General features: G+C 36.9%; 1 protein-coding gene across 1 annotated transcript in view; it reads right to left on the bottom strand.

The window, feature by feature from the left end:
- NDUFAF2 (NADH:ubiquinone oxidoreductase complex assembly factor 2) overlaps positions 1 to 20,172 on the bottom strand; it is a 57,603-nt gene that overhangs the window by 6,511 nt on the left and 30,920 nt on the right. The window contains exons 2-3 of the mRNA XM_082783566.1: positions 13,793 to 13,882; positions 5,995 to 6,035 (exon numbers count right to left, since the gene is read on the bottom strand). Of these exons, the coding sequence (XP_082639692.1) occupies positions 5,995 to 6,035; positions 13,793 to 13,882 (131 nt within the window). The remainder of the gene's footprint in view (positions 1 to 5,994; positions 6,036 to 13,792; positions 13,883 to 20,172) is intronic.

Here is a 20,172-nt window from a genome sequence, read left to right as displayed (position 1 = left end):
ACTACACCCCATTCTGGTTAAAGGAAGGTAAATTCTGTATAAATGAATCTCCATGACTGAAACTAGCTTATAGCATACCAACTCTCAAATAAATAATTCTTACGATCAAACAAATGGGAAAAGCAGGTATGCGCTGTGGCAACCAAACAGAATGCAATTTCAGTGCAATTACTGGGGGTGAGGGGTGGACAGGGAGGGACAACCATTGAAACTTGATGCTTATTACAAGTCACTGAAGTACATTTTTCCTCCCTTCTTCTCTCCCTCTCAACATTTCACCCATTATAAAACTACACAATTCAGAAGCTACTGCGTTTTATTACTGTGTAACGAGTACATAATGCATGAGAAAAGCACTCCTTCACTATGGTACTTCTTATTTCAAACTATTTCCAGGCTTTTGGCACTAGTTAAAGAAACATGCAACTCTATTTTACCTCCCATGAAATATTACCATATATGCACACATATTACCACATTTAAACCAATATTACCATCTATTACCTGCATACAAAGCAACAGTGATGTTTTGATTTCAACTGGGCATACCTCTAGCTATGCAGCCTTGTACGGACACCAAAGAAAGCAGCACCTAGGTTACAGTGCAGTGTCTTCAAGTATAAAGATGTATCTTCACAGAGTAGTGATACTATAGGTAGGCATCTGGCAATTGCGGGCTATCACTCTGGCAGGTTCAGAAATGAACCACATTCCTGTTCATACCAGTTTCTCTAGGCACTGCCATGAGAACCTGTTCTGTGGTTTTAGTTCGCACATTTTCTGGCACCCCAAGATTGCCTGTAACCTTACTTCTATCTCCGTTCTACCAACAAGGTCATAAACAATGCCAAGATACTCTGATGCTTTTGAACCTCAGGACATTGTCAAGAGCAGTGTGTAGCTGCAAAGTCTGTTGCAGGGTAAAAACAAGGCTTAAATTTCTCGATACATTCAGACATTAGGATTCTTTAAAAGCTTCTACAACTCCAGTGCTCACTGAAATCAGAAATATTAAAGAAAACAAATGGAAGTTTTACACAGAATAGAACAAAAAAACTCACTAGATACCTGATATTTTTAACGTTTGCCTCGTTCTTAAAAATATCTCTCTTAATTCTTTATCTCCAGTTTAGAAGCTGAAAACTCAATATGTCTTAGATACAAGATACCTAAATCAATTTTGATACGACTCCCACTATCTATGTGGGGGGAAACCTGGCTACGTGCTAAATATCATTGATCATACCCAAGCTTAGAAGTATCTTATGCATCCAGCAACTATCTCAGTTAGGAGCTGCACCAACAGAAGCTAAAATTTTGCATAAATGGCACAGAATGAATATAGGAGATATAGAATGCAGCAAAGCTTGTGAATGCCATGCAAAGTTGCTTTATCACTGAAGTCTCAACTTCTCTTTCCTTTAGAACTGAAATGTGAAAAATCCAAAATATGAAGGTGCCATGTTTTGAATAAGGACTGAAATCCATAGCCAGAAGGAAAAGTGAGAGCTAGGAGTGTATGTTAGACAGCATATTTATGTTTACCTTCCAACTTAGTGGCTTTGATGAGTCATACTGAAAGAGAAGTTAACTATAGCTTGAAGAAAGAGAGCAGCCTCTTAAAGAAATGATTTCCATTGCTAAAACATCACTCCTATAAAACAAGTGCTATATCCGAAGACAACTTTTAGTAATAATTTCAGACACGAATGCTTTGCAGGTAAACAAAGTTCAATACAAAGGGATAAATTATCAAATATGCTTCTACAAAATAGGATTTGATTAAAAATATTTTAGTATCTGTAGTCTTTAAATATTTTCATTTATTTAAAATCCTCTCTAGACAAGATAGATTTCCTATTTTCCCCCAAAATGCTTTGTCCATCTATTTTCCAATACAGACAGTAAGGAAATGTGACACTCCAATTATTCATCACTTGTTAAATTGTTTAAAATATGATTTAGAGCTTCATAGGAACAAATGTAAAGACAATTTATTTTCAGACAACCATATACGATCATACACAATATATGTAAAGGGACAGGTGACAATGATATAACTATACAAAAATATACATATACAAGCTCAGATCCTCACATATTATAAAGCAGTATGTATATATGTGTATATATATGTGTACGTGTGTATATATACGTGTAAGTGTATGCACACACATGCTTACATAGGGTACAGATGTGATGCAAAGTTTTCTATCAAAATGGACACCCTAATCACCATAGTAACAGGGTAAGTTTAAACACAAGATAAGAAACAACTTGATATGCATTCATTTGAGAAGTTTACACCTTTGTCATAACCGAGAATGAGATTTGGCATATTTCAATCTGTAATAATATCAAAAGGCAAGCAATTGCTTCCAGTGTCCCAGAAGCTTGCTTTGGCTTCTATTGGGGGTCAGATTAGAAATAACCAAGGCAATAAGCAGTGTTCTTGGGTTATGACTAGCCCAGAGCACAAAAGTCCTGCTCCAAAAGATTGTCCTACAAAAATGGGGGGTGGGGGGGGTGGGGGGACACCAGTTGGAGATATGAAAGAAAGAAACTGTATGCATGTGGAACACTCAACACTGAACAAGTTGTCTTGTGAAGTCACTGCAGTATTCTTCCATAAGGAAAATTACAATCTAAAGAGAAGATGTGAAGCCATTTCCTCTGCATGAAAATTAATGCTTTGTAACAACAACAAAAAAGATGTTAGGTATTTCTGGAAGAAAGAATGGCTTGATTACAAAACATTACCAAACCTTAAGAACAGTGTCTAATAGCCTTAGCTGGTGTCATAAGGTCACTGTGTTGACCACTGTAAGGCCAACTCACATTCATTCTCACTTCAGTAAATTTACAAACGACACCAAGGTGGGGGGAAGTCTCAATCTGCCGGAGGGCAGGAAGGCCCTGCAGAGGGACCTGGACAGGATGGGTTAATGGGTAGAGGCCAATGGGATGAGGTTCAACATGGCTAAGTGCCAGGTCCTGCACTTTGGCCACAACAGCCCCATGTAGTGCTACAGGCTTGGGGCAGAGTGGCTGGAAAGCTGTGCAGAGGAAAGGGACCTGGGCGTGCTGGTTGATGCTCGCCTGAGCATGAGCCAGCAGCGTGCCCAGATGGCCAAGGAGGCCAACGGCATCCTGGCTTGTATCAGGAACAGTGCAGCCAGCAGGAGCAGGGAGGTGATCGTCCCCCTGTACTCTGCTGTGATGAGGCCGCACCTCGAGTGCTGTGCTCAGCTTTGGGCCCCTCACTACAAGAGGGCCATCCAGGCACTGGAGTATGTCCAGAGCAGGGCTCCGAAGCAGGTGAAGGGCCAGGAGCACAAGTCCTATGGGGAGCGGCTGAGGGAACTGGGGGTGTTCAGTCTGGAGAGAAGGAGGCTCAGGGGAGACCTTATCGCTCTCTAAAACTCCCTGAAGGTTAGGCGTGGGGAGCTGGGGGTAAATAAAAGATAAGCCTAAGATTAAAAAAAAAAAAGAAGCCGAATAAAAGATAAGCCTAACAAATACAAAAACAAACAAACACACACACTAAAGGGGGATGGTAGGCAAACAGAATAGAGAAAGGGAACAGAAATTTTAATAAAGTTTAACACATGTCAAATTTGATATTAAAAAAAAAGATGCAAAATGGACAGTGGAAAAAATGAAAAATAATCAAAAAAGTGTTAATACAGACTACAAGGGTAGGAATATTGGCACAATTGCAGAAACTTATGTTTCAGGAACTGTAATGCTGTTTTGTGGTGTTACAATATGATGTTGACAGTAAAATGTCATTAAGGCACAAAATACAAAATTTGTGGGCTTTGCATTCCTTTTCAGAAATAGTCTAGCCTCGTGAGAAATATATGAAAGAACGAGGAGATTTGTTATACAGGGTTTCAGCAAGAAACACAGTCAGAAATATTCCCTGGTTCCCTAGCTGTCAAACAGCAGTTTACCGTATCAGCATTACTGTCAAAATGGGAATATAACACTAAATAGCAGCCACTAAAGTTTATGTGCCTAAAACACTAAAGCCAATCAGTCCTACATATGTGGGCCAAACAGTAATCTGTATGTGCTTCATTAGTATAATTATATTGTGATATATGGGTTTCAAATCAGAACAAAAATAGGACACGCTTATCATCCCCATAATATTAGAGAAAAAAAATCAAGCTGAGTATCACATTTAAAATGTGACTATAGTATTTTCAAATTAACAAAAAATTTTAATATACATATATTTGAACTAGATTTTCTTATATAGGAGGGCAAAAAAAAAGCACTTTAGAGATTACTCCAAAGAAAATATAACTACCTTTCAAATTCCTGGTATATCACTTCTGCTCTGATAAGGTCAATGCAGTGCCCTGCAGGTAAAGTACCTTGCTGCTAAATAATTTTTCGGATCTATTACCTTATGAAACTGAAGGTATAAGCAGTCCTGTTACTCTGAATGCACCACTATTCACAATAATGTCTAATCCTCCACAAACTGCTTTTTCTGGAAGCTAAAATATTGAGAACACCATTGATCCACAGTGCTCTTACCAGCAGAGACTTCCTTTGGATACAGAACGAACAGCTCCAGTGCCAGAAGGAGCTTTATTGCCCCAGTTCTAAAACCAGGGCTGTCCATGTTCTCTGGTTCATCTTAGCCTTATTAGGGCAGTCTGGCTTTTGAAAATGACAGGATAAAACACATGCAACACCCCACATCTTCAAGTGTCACATGAGGTGATATTTTCAACAATAAAAGTTGTATGTATACCATTAGCATGAGCCACAACTACTTATAAGGAGGTCAGCCCCAAGCTTAGACAGAACACCTACTGAAATATCCCTTCTGCACAGATAACTAGGATTAGAAGGCAGGAATTAAAAAAAAAAAAAAAAAAAAAAAAAAGTTTAAACAACAAAACAATGCTTCTCTGAAGGTTAAAACGAAGTGTGTTCATTTGTTTCAGGTCCTTAAAAGCTTTGAGAAGGAATTTTACTTAATTTTCTTCCATTCTTGAGTGTATTTTCTTATCGTCTCTAAAACCTCAGTGGCAAATGGGAAAAAGAGGCAGCGATAAATGTTGAAAAGCTTTAAGTTCTGTGGGAGGCTCACTTCTGTGAGCTATGGCTTGTAAACATCAATGTACAAGCTTCCCATGTTCGTACTAACATACAGGTAGGCAGGACAACTTTTCACAACCAGTGCACTTCGGAAGACCTAAGTGGCCAAGCCCTTAGCCAGAGCATGCCAGTGTAGCTTCACTGCATTCAATGCAGTTTATTTCTACTGATGCAAGCCAAGAACCTGCCCCTCTGGGTGTCAGTTTGAGTCTTCTATAGTTACCCATGCTTCATCTATTCAATCACTCTAGCTGGCACTTAGCAACTTGTAAAGCAAGTGAAGGGTAAGGAGTGCATGTTTGTGCATACACAGATCAACAGTTAAACTCATTCCACTCTTTAAAAACTCATCAGCATGAAAGATGGTAGGATATTTCACTGCGTTGTTCCACTAGAAACCACTTATGGAAGAAGTCATGACTGTTACTCCCTCATCTCGTTAGCACTGTAAAATGTTAATACATTTTATTTTCTTGTACTGATGGATACACTGGCAACTGAATTTGAAACCCACAGTTTCATGTCAACTACCTTGAAAAAAAACCACTATTAATACGTAGAGGACCTGTTTTAAAAATTCACAGCAGTAATTTGAGAATTCATCTGATTAAAGAAATTCTTGTGTGACCATCATTATCTTAAAAGGCTCTTATTTCCCATAGCTAAGAGAAACAACTAAAGACATTAAAGTATTTATTCCCATTTTTTTCCTTTTTTCCTAAGAGTTAGACATCTAAATTTCACAAATTAGGCAAGCAATGCACTAAATTCTCTCCATAAAGTGACAAATTACTGGACAGATGAGCTCACTTTAAATGTATTATTGTAGTCTAACTACAACAATTGAAAACATAAAGACAATTCATCACTTACCTCAATGGTTGGTGGATCCTTTCTTTTTTTTCTTATCCAAGCTGCAAAAGAAATAAAAATCCAATTGCTTATATCGAAGACCACAGCCAGTATTACAACTCAAAATGATAATGACTTTGTAACAGAAAGTAAATATTTATACAAAAATCTGCCACAAGTTAGCAAGCCATAATATAATTTTCTAAAGTATAAAGTTCCAGGATGTTATTTCCCATGTAAATACTCTCAGTCTTCACAGAAGGGAAAAAAGGCACTCCTATTATGAGAGCTTAAGCATAGTTCACATACCACCCAGACTGCTGAAACAGAGCTTAAGCAGGGCTCAAGGCCCAGCCTTTTGTTAAGCTTGCTATACAAAGCAGAGCTTCACCCTGTGAAGATGACAAGATGACTACTAAATAGTATGAAAAGCTTTAGACCACTCAGGAGAAAAAGGATTCCTGCATATGCCCCAGGCATTGTTAAAGCCTGAAAACTTCTTATTGACATTAGTGCTGCCTGGAGTTCCTTTACAAGGACGCAAGATACAGACCCAAACATGCATGAGCCCAGGTTGCATCACGACAGATGGATGCATAGGATGGATGCAATGCTGGAAAGGACCATGAATTGAAGCAGTGCCGATGCTGATTGTCCTGTGATTTTGTTTTTCCATTATGAACCACAGTCAATAGCTGTGTGCCCACTCCCGCCACACTGCTGACCAAATGCAGCAATCCAAGGGGATCCGCTACAGATGGAAAAGTGGCACCATGTCCAATCTTACTTCATTCAGTCAATGAGTTATCATACAGAGCCCCAACTCTATTACAGATGTTACCAGAGAAACACATTCCCTGAGTGTGACCAAGTCAATATCCATCTTTTTAAAAGTACCACTACTGTAGCATTTTCTCACAATTGTTCAAATCCACAGAATTGCTAAGTGCCAGTTTGCGTACTTTGTAGACATTTGTTTTTTCTGCTTGTATTTTTCAGATGAATGAGTAGGAGAATGCAAGTGGCTACTAATGAGCAGAAGGACAAACATAAGGAATGACAGTTCCAAGTGCAGAGAAATAGCAAAATGTTCTTTTGTATGTTTGAATAATTAAGATTTAGATGCTTGCTACTGTGCTTCAAAATTAGAGCAAAAATGACATTTTGTTATCCCACAATCAAACTCCTGGTCTGACTTGACACAGAAATGCTTTAAGAAGGAACTATTCCAAATTTTAATTTTCCAATGCCATTTATGCCAGATGCTGGGGGGAACTGGGAATGGGTCATGCAGCAAGTCCAAAACACTATGAGCTGCATGGAGTCATAATTTCACCCAGCTACTGAAAGTGCAATTACCCATACAATGAAACTCTAATGCTATTCTGCTTCAGCAACATTATGAAACTGGTTTTAGGAGAAATAGCTACCAATTAATATAAGAATGGAATTAAAGGAGGTAAAATGCCATTACATAGCTTAGAAAAAGTGGCAAGGCCAACAGCCTTAAGTAAAGGCTAACAGTGAAATATCTTTAATGATATGAAACAAGGTCTTACTTTTGTTTCTCGTCTATCAGATGACACTTTCAGAAACATCTTACGAACACCACTACGTGACAGCTCTTCTCAGCAGTCTTTTGATACTAACAAAGATTAGACCCAAATATGACAATGCGGGGAAGTAACTGATTACTGAACAGTCAACATCAGCCCCTTTCTGCAGAAGTTTTATGTTACTGGAAAGCAAAAAAAACTCATTATGATAATGCAAATGCAAACATATGACATCATTAAATTCTACAGAGTTAGAAAAAAAATTTGCATGTATCTGTAGCACTTTCAAGCACTTCAATTTTATTAGAATTTTCAAATATAAAATCTGGTAAGACCAGAACCTAAATTGGCGTGATGGAGACTGACACTTCTCAGCTGACAGCCTTACAGACACTTTTTGTAAAAGGATCAACAATGTTATTAGAGAAAATCGTAGCACACAAGCCTTCCCTCCTGACAGAAGTCATCTTTGCTCATATATAGCAACAGTTCTAACCACATACAGAAAAGCAAGAAAGTGCTAGAAACATCAAGTATAGTGAAGCATGTCTACTGGAGGCTAACCAATAAAAGATGCACAGTTGGAGAAAATTGGAAAAGTAGCAGTTTAAAATGTCTGGTGAAAAATGAATTATTAAGCCTTCTAAATTTAAGGGATTACTTTCAACAAAGTATCATCCTCCTTCATTCATATGTGTAATTTCTCAGTTGTACGGAGGTAATTTGTTACAATATTACTGGTTTGAATTCCACAGCTCTCAGCACTTAAAAACTGCTTAACGTTGTTTAAACTGCCAGTATTTTCTTACAATACCAGTATACTCATAGCTGCATTTTAACAAATAGATTACAACTAGTGATTCTTAAAATTTGCAATCCTACAAAAATTAAGCTGCAGTTAAAAACTCTTGCTGATATATAGTCACTACGATAGATTTTGTTTTACTGGTGGCTGAGACTCGTAGTTGGTTGTTTCATTAATGATTTTCAGATGAATGGAATGCTTCTATTAAATGATGTTATCATTTAATTATCTGCCTGAGTTTAACAAGCCACAAACAGACCAGTGAAGAGTAATATACTGCAACAAGTTCTGTGAACAAAACATTATGCAACTTGTTTTTGTTCATTAATACATCTCAATTAGAACCCACGCTCAAAAGCAAAAAACCAATCCTCAGCTTAGGCATATTTCCCATCAACCATACCCATAATTATCCTGAATTTATTTAAATGCACAAAAAATTTGTATAGTTACCATGTTATTTTTCTTCCCAGCTATAATAAACATTTAACTACACACTATATAGATGTTATCAACCTTCCTTCTTTTTAACAGACATCAGGATTACAAACCTTTTCCACCTCAATCCTAAATAAAACTTGCTGACTCAAAGATGAGCGACCATTTTCCTATAGGTAAGCTCATTTTAGCATCTCTAATGAACTGCATTAGAAAATCATCATTTAGTGAAAAATTCCTCCCCTGCTGGGGAGCTGAGGAAGAAATATGGTAACAAAAATCACTAAAATCTCTTTATAGCCATAAGATGATGAAGTTAGTTAGCTTTAATATACAATATTCCCTCTGTGAAAATCCAATTCAGAAATATTTTACATAAAGCACAGCTCAGGATACATTGCAAGATTAAAGGCAAGGAAAACATCATCTGAATTGGGTGCATTTTAGTATATTCTACTTTAGTTTCAAATAGTTTTATCAATCTTTTTCTATTTCAATTTCTAATTGATTTTTTTTTTTAATCATTTACTTGACTACTCTTCATCAGTCTTTAGGGAGAAGATTTGGTGGATTTTATATATTTAATCCCCAACAGTTTTCTCATGGTTCTACTTCAAACAAAAGTTTAAAAAAGCCTTCCAAATTTTCTATAGTATCAACAATATTTTCAGCATCCAACACAGAGTTGCAGAATAGTGGACACCAGCCCTTTGTAACTTAGGCATAAGAAATTCATGGTAACAAAAAAAGAATGAATGCTTAAAAACTGTATTATCAGTGATACCTTACTCATCTAGCACCAGCCTTAACAAAATCCAACAGAACGATAACTTGAAATTAACACACTTCACTCTCCCTTTTAAAAATACTACCAGTATATATAATGTAGAGGTGGATAGTCAGTATATAGCTTTCCCAGCTTCTTTATGCTCTCCATTACACTTCTGGTCACAAGAGGTTTAAACTAGTAAACAGATTTAAACCTATTTGTTGATGGAAACAAGGCAGGTGTGTGCTTTATTTCATGTTATTTGAACACACATACACATGCACTCTTAGTGTCCAGTGACACTTGAGAAATGGAAGGGATTTCCACATGAACACTCTCGTCCTCTACATCAACAAAACAAAATGTTCTCTTGCACTGTCAGCCACGATGCTTTAAACTAGATAAAGCAATGATGGTTACATGTATGTACTGGCTGCAACCAAAACATGCTTCCCTGACCCCTAGCCCCCACAGCACTTTAGCAAAATGAATTGATTGCCTCCACTTTCAAGCTAATTACAATGCTGCTTCTAATGTTATCTGGATGGCATTTCCTACATTCTGTACACATTGTAAGGTGACTTCTGTCTAAAAGAAATTTTTAAGTTAATTAAGCAAGATAGTTGGACGTTTCGTACCTTGCGACCCGAGCATTCTTTCATCAGTGCTCATTTGCATTCTCATTAGCATGCATGAGATTTCCATTGAACTTTAAAACTCCTACTGGCATATAACAAACTGTAATAAGCGTAAAAGTGAGCATGCAAATTAAGACTCCCATTAATCACTAAATGTTACCAGGAAAAAATAAAAAAGAGGATTAGGAGTAGACAAGCAATAAAATGCTGCAAGAAGCATGCAATCTCATGAATCTCTGTAAGTATGTAAAATTACTGGTCTCCTCTCAGGAGCACTATTGACACGTCCTGAGGAGGTAACTTACACATTCTACAGTAGGTGAACATTCAGAACTAATGTCACAAAAAGGTTATATGTTGGCTGCCTAGGGAAAAGAAAAGTATGCACTCTCACCTTGTACTAAAATGTAAGAGGCCTCATCTAAACAAAAATATGTACTACTTGTATTGTATGCCAGAATTACTTTCTAAACGTAAAACTACAATATAGAAGGAAACATTTTTGGATTTTTGAAACAAAAACTGACTTTATATGCTGCACACAAATAGTTAACACTAAGGAGAACACAAGGGATTATCTTTCTATCCTTATAACACTGAGCATGTTTCAATTCTACAAAAGCTTTGATGGACATTCAGGTGTTCTGTAGATTTCACAGGTCTGATAACTTAAGAAATTTAATCCTGTTATGCACTCAAAATTAGTATCTTTGGGAGAAAATTCCAGTCAAACCCTTCAGGAGCAATCCCTCGGCCCTGTATTTGGTAAATTCCCAGGAATAACACACAACCATCCTCTCCCAAGTCTGAGAAGCATCTTATACACACTGAGCCTGTAATCTAGATGACTGCGTTACCTACTTGCTTTATAGCTTCCTACTTGGTGTCACTTAGCCTATTTCATATTTATAACTTGATAAACACAGCACCAAAATCAGCCCCTTAGTTTACCAGCAGTACAGGCTGTATGTCTTAGAAATACAGTGAGATTTATCTTAGACCCCCTTCAAACTTCACTGCAGCCCGCTCCTACTCTGTGAGCAATCCCTTTGCCCCTAATTTCATGCGGATTTTCCTCAGGCAGCTCCTGCCCTTAAATATTTCCAGGGACAGTACTTTTATTCATTTAGGTTAAATCACAGTGTGATGATGTAAGGAAAGGGGAGAGGGAAAGGATGCCTGGGTAAGTGGCTTTACATCAGATAGTCACTAAGGATTAGCCAGAAGTGAAAAAGCTGAGCCCTGGTAGAACAAAGGCAGCTCAGGTGAAAAGCTCTCTGCGGCTCTCTAGAAAAAAGGAGTGGAGACTTTAGTACAGTCCTTTAAGTGGAAAGAATGACAAGGCTAGAAAAGGAAAATGTTATTGATGAACCAGACAAAACTGAAGCAGAGAGGCTGCAAATGTCAGAGTGCATATGCAGTATTTGGAGAGAAGGTCCCTGGAGGTAAAAGCATGTGCCCAGCAGAGAGTATTTAGAATACTAAAAATCCCACCCAAAATCCAACAATAAGGAAAAAACAATAACAGGAATTATTATACAACCTTCTAATCTTATATTAATCTTCTACTGTTCAGAGATAAACAGCAAGTATTTTAGAAATCCTACTGCAAAGCATCAGACTATTTGCTGGAACGATCAGTGTCCATCTCAGCTCAAGCTATAAAGTGAACACCCAAAGGAAGAATGCACTGGGAATTTTTCAAGAGCCTGGACAGGAGATAACAGAGTGAAAGTTCAGCACAGGTCTTCTGAGCCTGGGAAACATTGGATTTCTCCTTTCCTCTTAAAGAGGAAAAATACAGGGAGAGAATTGTTACGAGCCTTTTGTACTGGGTCTGGCTGGAATGTTAACTTTCCCGGCAGCAGCCCATACAGCGCCGTACTCTGTACTTGTAGCTGGAACAGCAGTGTTATCACACCAGTGTTGTGTCTACTGCTGAGCAGCAGTGGCACAGCATTGGGCCTTTCTCTAACCCTCCTAGGGGGTGGGCAAAAAGTGAGGAGAGAAACATCACTAGGGCAGCTGACCTAAACCAATCAAAGGGATATTCCATACCATGTGGTGTCACACTCAGCAATAAAAGGTGGAAACAGGAAGAAGAGGGGAGGGGTGGGCTCTCGTTGGGAAAACGTCGGTCCTCCTCTCGAACACCGGCTGCGTGCGTTGAGGCCTTGCTTCAAGGACGTGGTCAATCATCGCTCATTTGTGGGAAGTAGAGAGTAATTTCTTTCCTCTGCACTTCCATATAGCCTTCATTTATTTTGTTTGTTTTCCTTCCTTCGTTTTATTTTTCCTTTTCCCCTCCCTTTTCCCCTTTCCCTTTTTATTTCCCCTTAGTTAAATTGTTTAGTTCATGGTAGTCTTTATTTAATTATTATAATTATTTCCCTTTAATTAAATTATCCTTATCTCAACCCGTGAGTTGTTCTTTGCTTTACTTCTCCCCCTCCTCATCTAAAGGAGGGGGAGTGAGAGAGAGGTTGTGGGGTTTAGCTGCCCAGCACGGTAAAACCACCACACCTTTCAGCGAAGCACATCTTAAAACCTTGTGTTACACTTTTCGCACTCAGTTGACTGTGTTCTACAGCATTACTAGAACCCTCTACTCATTTCATTCTTTTCCATTTCTTACTAAAAAAATTTAGCATTTTACAGGAAGCAGACAAGAAGTAGAGATGAACAAAACTTCAGAGCATCCCACATCACTAGTTCATATCTCAATATGTAGCCAAGGCAAGACAATTCTCTGAAATGCCTCTACAAACACAGCAGAAATTCCAGTTTTGGCTTTTAAAATTTATTTTAAATTTCCACAAAACTGTTTATACACCTTAGATTGACGTTCAAGAAGAAAAAACCCACAGGCTAGCTTTTTTTTTTGTGTGTGTGTGGAATTCCCACATTTCAGAGGATCCCTGCTTACCTTACATTTGGCTCAGTTGACCTCATTCTTGGCTCAAGCTCCTATGGCCACAAGGACCAACTCACATTCCCTCTCTCCTTTCTCTCCTTCCCCAGGGGCTGCTCAGTTAATTTTGAGGAATTTCACCAGCCTCCCTGAATTTGTCTGAAACTTTGGGACATAGAAATTTTCACCAGTACTGGTGGAAAAATGTTTAATTATTTACAGGCTCTCCAACTCTCGTAGAGATTGTGCAGAGACGTGTAAGAAACCAGAGTGCAGAAAAACAGATACTACTCTGAAAACAACAGCAACAACAAACATCACTGTGCCACCAATAATTCAACTGACATACAAATTAGCACTGCAGTGAAGGCATAATTAAGATGTTTAATACGTTTAGTTTTGGTTATTCTATCTGATCCCCCCTCAGGCACAAGTATTTTCACATCTAATAGGAGAAAGTCATGATCACACAGGCTTTATTTACATTTTTATTAAGTACCTACTTCCTAAACATTTATCCTATTTGTAAAGGGGTTATGTTACAAATTCGTAATAACCAAGCAGTTAAACAAAAGTCTGCATTACTCAAAAGACAAGATAAGAGACAACCTATTCATATAGTCAGGCATTTCATTAAAAATACTGAACCTAAATTCAATGGCAAGGTTATATTGAAATAAAACCAAAATTTTCAAGATTTACCTTCCCATTCTGTTGGAAAGTCACCCATCTCATACTGATAAGCTTGCCGATTTATTGCTTCTACAAATCTTCTCTCTGGTACGATCTGCCCTATAGCAAAAAAAAAAGGGGGGGAGGACAGTTAAATATACACATATACAATATTTAAATTGTTGACTATATTATTGTTTTGAAATAATTCTTCTTACACAAGTGTAACGATGGCTGCAGGATAAAAATGAAGGATTAAAATACTGGGCAGACAATTACCATCTCCCATAGAAGCCTATCTGAAATTCTATTTTATTAATTTTAACAGAAGCTTGCATGTTTTATAGTTCAGTTGGATTACTAATGACAAATATATTTCAAGTCAAACTGTCCACCTCAGCCTATCCCTCTCTTTGAGGATGCTTCTCTGAGGCAAGTTTCCGTTCAGCTTTCCATCACCCGTTTTCTCCTTCAGTCAGACATTTTCCACGCCTTCGCTGGTGAAGAATCAGAAACTTGAAACTGCCCTAGAGTCAAAAACCAGCACAGTTGATTCACTGGTGAGCTTTACCCAGCAGCCAGGCCACATCAATCCTATTGGTGGCAACTGCTCTGTGCATAAGTCTTTTTGCATGCACTTGAAAACTGAATATTTTCTGTATTAAAAAATGAAAACCATTAGGCATATCCCTGATAGTAAACATTCAATACATTATAAGAGGAGCCAGTGTGGAGAACCACGACCTACACCTTTTCCATAGATTCTACTATACCCAAAAAGGTAAAATTAATGTTTGACTGATGATATGGCAGTACATCTGCTGTATACCATGCTAATGTACAGAAGAATATATGGTGTATATTTCAGATTGAAAAAAAAACATTTAAAATATTTTTAACCACTAAGCTTTCACTTGTGAGAGAGCATTGTAATGTTTTTAAATTAACAGATACTGGGAAATATGTGGAAGTTCCCCACTCTTTACAGACAAAAAAAAAAAAACGCCTAACATTTCCCAGGCTTTTTCTCCTAGCACTGAGGCTGCTATGGAGAAATTTGACATGGTGAGGAAACAATGAAAGAAGTAACTGTATAAAGTATGTGTTTTTCATAATGAAAGTCAGTACTGACAATTAACCCATCACTGATTAACAGCTGAAGTGCATTCTATTGTTCATTATCAAGTATTTAATACAGCAGAATAATAAGAATTTGTATAGATATTGCAATTCTTTTTCTAAGTACCTTCTTTAGCTTATACTATCTCTTTTTACCTTTATACAATGTATCAGTTTTGGTGGCTTCTGTATCTAACATTTTTACTGTTTCAGAGATGCATGCTCAGGTAAAGAAAATACAGTGTTTTGTGCCTTCATCACCAAGATTAATTTTTTATCAGTGTTAAAAGATACATGTTTTATATTTATTTGTTTTATAAATACACGGTTTGTATATGCTGGATACATTATGCTTCATACACTTGCTTAAAATAATTTCTTTTCAACAATACTGAGGATAAATCATTTTAACAACCTTTTCTTTACCTATTAAGCAAAAGAGAGATACAGACTTATTTTCTCCCTATTGGGAAGATTTCCAGAAAAAACTTAAGATCTATCTAATTAGGCCAGATCCTATAGAAGTCTTGGAATTAACACTCTTCTCCATTGTTGGATAGTCACTACATTTTACTGTGAGCACAGCATCACTTTGAAAACTGTCCATTATTTCAGTCCTACGCAGGTATTAATAACACAGTGAGTAAAATAACATAAGAAAAAGTAAAGAAGGAATGTATTTTTCAACCTGCTACCTCAAACTGTGATTGAAGTTACATCTTTAGTTCAGAATATATTTTGTTTGAGAATGTATAATCTACTTTTAACATACAAAGCTTTGCATTGTGCTGCAAGCTTTTGTAAGACACATTTAAAAAAAAAAATCATTTCCTGCATTCCACAGTCAAATCATATTGGAGAGCCAAACTCACAAAATTATTTCTTAAATATGTTATTTTGAAGAATGATTGCATAGTAGTGCTGGTGGCTTTTACATCTCTCTGCATTTGTAATGCACTTACAACACTGACTTCAACTGTTGGATTTGTATACTTTCTTACTGTACATACTTCCTCTAAGCCTTTCTGTCCCAGTTTTTCTAAAAGCCAGTGTGATGACTTTAATTTCTATTAAAGCTTGAAAACTAAAGTGTTTAACAGGCATTATGTAGCCTGCTGACATGAGGGGCTAGCAAATGGCTTAATGGATTACCTTTAAATTTCTACAGCCTTCTCTACAGACAAAAAATATGGTTAACTGTAGACATATGCAGATGTTATGAAATGAATATTTTAATACTTCAATGTATTCTAGGGAAGGGTCCCTCTCCTAGAAACAAAAAATACTAGTAATTTTCACTGCAACCACTAAACCACACCTGTACTAAAAAAAAAAAAAAAAAGAAGAACCCTCTATATCAAAATGCAAAATGAAGTTGAATAATGAATAATACCAAGCTTGTGTTTTTCTGTAATTTGAAGGAAAATTATTTCCATATCAGTTTCTTAAAACAATATATATATTATTTGAAAGATATCTAGTAGCCCTAAATGGATTTTCACAGTTTATAAAAGTGTTATTTGAAACTTATTTCAACTTTTAAGAGTAGCAAGTGAGACCACAGGCTACTTCATTCTGTGGTTCTGATTTCCATTAACCTCAAGAGAACAACGATCAATCAGTCAATCAAATTAATCAATCAATTCCAGTTTTACAGTGTTACAGGACCAACCAATACTAAACTTGTGTTGATTGAGCAAGTCCACAGAAGCTGGAATTACCTGGTACTTGGAGCCAGAATCATGATTTTAATTTTATTTTTTTGCTAGTTTTATTTTGCTGTTCATCTTACATTTATCAACAATAAATTTGGATTTATTCAAATAAATCCAAATAGAGTTCATTGCAAAGGAAGATGGGTTTCTTCAGATTTCTATTGAAGGTTTCAAGTCAGGACAATTGTTTACACTTTTGGGAACACATACTGTCAAAGGAAAAAGCTTCCCATGCTCCCCAGTACCTTTTTCCTAAAAGAAATGCCAGCTGACAGTGTCAGCATCCTAACCATGCTGTCTTAGTATTACTTCTTATTTTTTATCAACTGCAGATTCAACAATCCTACACTATGTACTGAAACTATTGTTCCTACCTTACTCTGATGTTCTACAGCACTTTCAACTAATGTCCAACAAGATAGCAACAGTTTGCCATGTTTGATTCACTTGATTAGGAGATATCTTTCCAATAACATTCATTAAGTATTCTTCATATCCCACAAATAATGTGTTTGACATTGTACAAAAAGATTAAGGGTAGGTTCACATTGCAACAAAAACTAAAGATAGCCAAGCTAGTTTTAAGTGATTTACCTTACATACCAGAAATTACCTATTCACAGTAAATTCAGAGCTTTTTCGAACTCAGAAAGAAGATGGGAGAAATGATCAACCCTCCAGACACCTGACCAAGCAATTAACACTAGTACAAATACTCTACATTTACCAAAGCCTCTGGTCAATATACCTTAAAAAATATGGCCCAAGTAGTTTAACGCAGATGAAATCAGACTTATGGGCCTTATGGTCTCTTACAGGAGAGAAAGCTTTTTGCTTTTGTTTCAGTTGTCAGAATGTACTTGCAGTCACCAGAGAAGACATCAAATTTTAAAGCTGAATTTAGATGAGGGAACGTTAGCTTTGCTAGAGACATGTCCCTGCCCTGTATGTTTTGTCAGAAACAGATATGAGTGTAACAGCCACACACAGACTTTACTTCTCCATTTAAATTTCCATTGATGATGAATTTTCACATCTTGACGGAATCCACTGTCAGTTTCTCAATGAAAAGGATATGTAAATAAATAAACTTCAAAAGCTTTTCTAGGATGGACTGTTGGTACTCCAGATAAGTTCTCACTCTTGTAAATGTGACCAGTGCTATTATTTCAACAGCGTTATAGTGTAGCTAGCCAAAACGTTAACTTAACAAACCCTACTCTAAATATCATCGAGATGTTGCCCTTCTTATAAGCATATACTGAGAATTTAAGTTTTTGCAAACAAGGTCTACTGTCCAACAGTCCGTGAATTGATAACTGATCCATCACAATGTTTAGGTACTTGGCAAGGAAACAAAAAACAAACCTACATCAAGAAGAAAGATCACACATTATTCTTTGAAAGAAGAGCCATACTGTTTATTTCTGAGAAGAGAGTGCAAGAAAATTGTTTGCTGGCAAATAGAAAAATTATTTAGTAACATCCTTGCTGGAGTCATGTACAGCTATAACAAAATTAAATGCCTTATCCTCTTACATAGTGCCTTACAGAACAGTGTCTTGCAAGTGGGCAAAACTCAGTCCTGCACTACTTAACCCAATCTTAACATGATTAATACTGTAATGTGAATAATACTGTAAGGTTTTCTACCTTACATGAATAATACTATAAGGTAACCAGGTCTACAGGGATTCATTCCAATTTCAAACACCAATTTGTATCTTTTGTCCACTAACCAGAATGATTTTGACAGTGTTAGCTTCTCTGTTTCTCTTTTTCTCTGTATTTAGAGAAATCCTACGTATGCACCTGAACTGCCTTTATTTTTTTTCCTTTGTACACTCTGTCACAGAGGCCAAGTAACCTAAGGCCTTGGATAAGCTTGTTCAATCTGTATGTCTACAAGTTACATTGTTATTAATTCTCACTACTGGTATAAAAATCCCAAATACATCAACATACATCAGCATGCATTACAGTCACTTCTGGACTGCAGCCCCCAGACACCCCAACTTCATAGCACTGGTCACCTACTGCCTTTTGATAAAGAGGATATACTGCATGTTGTTAAGCAGCAAAGCTTATTTACCTTATATTCTGAGGACATCTGCTCATCTGAGGTATTAGTTTAATGGATCTGGTGTGGCACGAATTGTTTGATTTAAGTACTTCTACAGATTTTGGTTGCTGGGCTGGATTTGAATTTGTCAATTGTTAACATATAGTCCCTGCCTATTTGTCCAGAACTCTGACTCTTTAATTTATAAGTAATTGTTTCTGTCACATTGTTCTTGAGGACGCAGATACCATCACTATTCTTGAGGATACAAGTAGCATCACATATAGTACATGTATACCAATACCTTAGAAATCTATGTCATAGACAACGATGAAACTGTACTGCTTTTTATCTTTGATGCCCGTGCTACTGAAGGAAAAAAAAGAAGGAAAACAAAAGCAAACAAAACCAAACACACAACAGGAAAAAACAACAACAAACACTACTCTCATAAAAGGGTAGTTAATTAACAGTAAAAAAATATACAAATAGCAGTAAAAAAGATAAAAACTCTCTCTTTGGTAATCAGAGTATTTTTTCAGAGCACTTAGGAATAAAGGGATTATAAATCAAATGAAGACATCCATTCTGAAGTATCACAAATTCCTTCTAAGCAGCAAAACTAAATTCACATAATAACAACAACCAAAAAAAAAAAAAAAAAAAAAAAAGGAAGTCACAGAATTCTCTGGATCCAGGTGCTCTACAGCATCTTCTTTACAGACAGAAAGGAGAAAAATAAAAAACTAAACTAAACAACAACAAAAATACCACACAAAACCTTAGCCCCAGACAAAAGGACGAAAAAGACCAAATGGTACATTTTCACTGCACTGTAGGTGTTACACTTGGGTAAGCAGACAAATGTGTGCAGACTTTAGGAAGTCCACAGTATCTAAACAGTATGTAACACTCCACTGGTGCAGTGGGAGTAAGAAGCTGGTCCAGCAAAATAATTTAAAAATGCATTATAAAGACAGCAGGAATGGAACTGGAATGCAAAATACAAAATGAGAATATTAAGCATTTGGTGCAGCTACTTCACATTATTTCCCTGAAAGATTAGAAATCGGTGTGCAGTCAGGGATTTGCCTAGGGCTCATACACACTGAGAAATACTTCCACAAAGACCAAACAAGCGATTATGATGATGATTCTATTTTGACTGTCTCATTCTTAAAATAATGGTCAAGAGCTGTACACGGTGCCAATATGCAAAAGTACATGGTGCCAAATGTAGCAGAAGTCTCTGGACAGTAGAATTTGCCCAGAAACAACTCAGAAATTTTATTCACATCTGACTGTCAAGCAGCTAATGATGAGAAGGACAGTTTCACAGTTTCTATGCATGCACATAATCCCTGACAAACTGGTAGTTGATACTGCAACTCTGACTCTAATGTTGAAAAGCTATGAACTAGTTTTTAAAAAAAACTAATAGATGCAATGCTTCTGCTAATGAGGTCAAAGACGAGCAAAGGGAGAAAAAGGTCACCACAACCACTAATCATTGA

The sequence above is a fragment of the Aythya marila genome (genome assembly GCF_965140915.1).
Source record: "Aythya marila genome assembly, chromosome: Z".
Classification (NCBI taxonomy): domain Eukaryota; kingdom Metazoa; phylum Chordata; class Aves; order Anseriformes; family Anatidae; genus Aythya; species Aythya marila.
The sequence above is the reverse complement of the archived record's forward strand: the minus strand, read 5'-3'. Positions and strand labels throughout refer to the sequence as shown.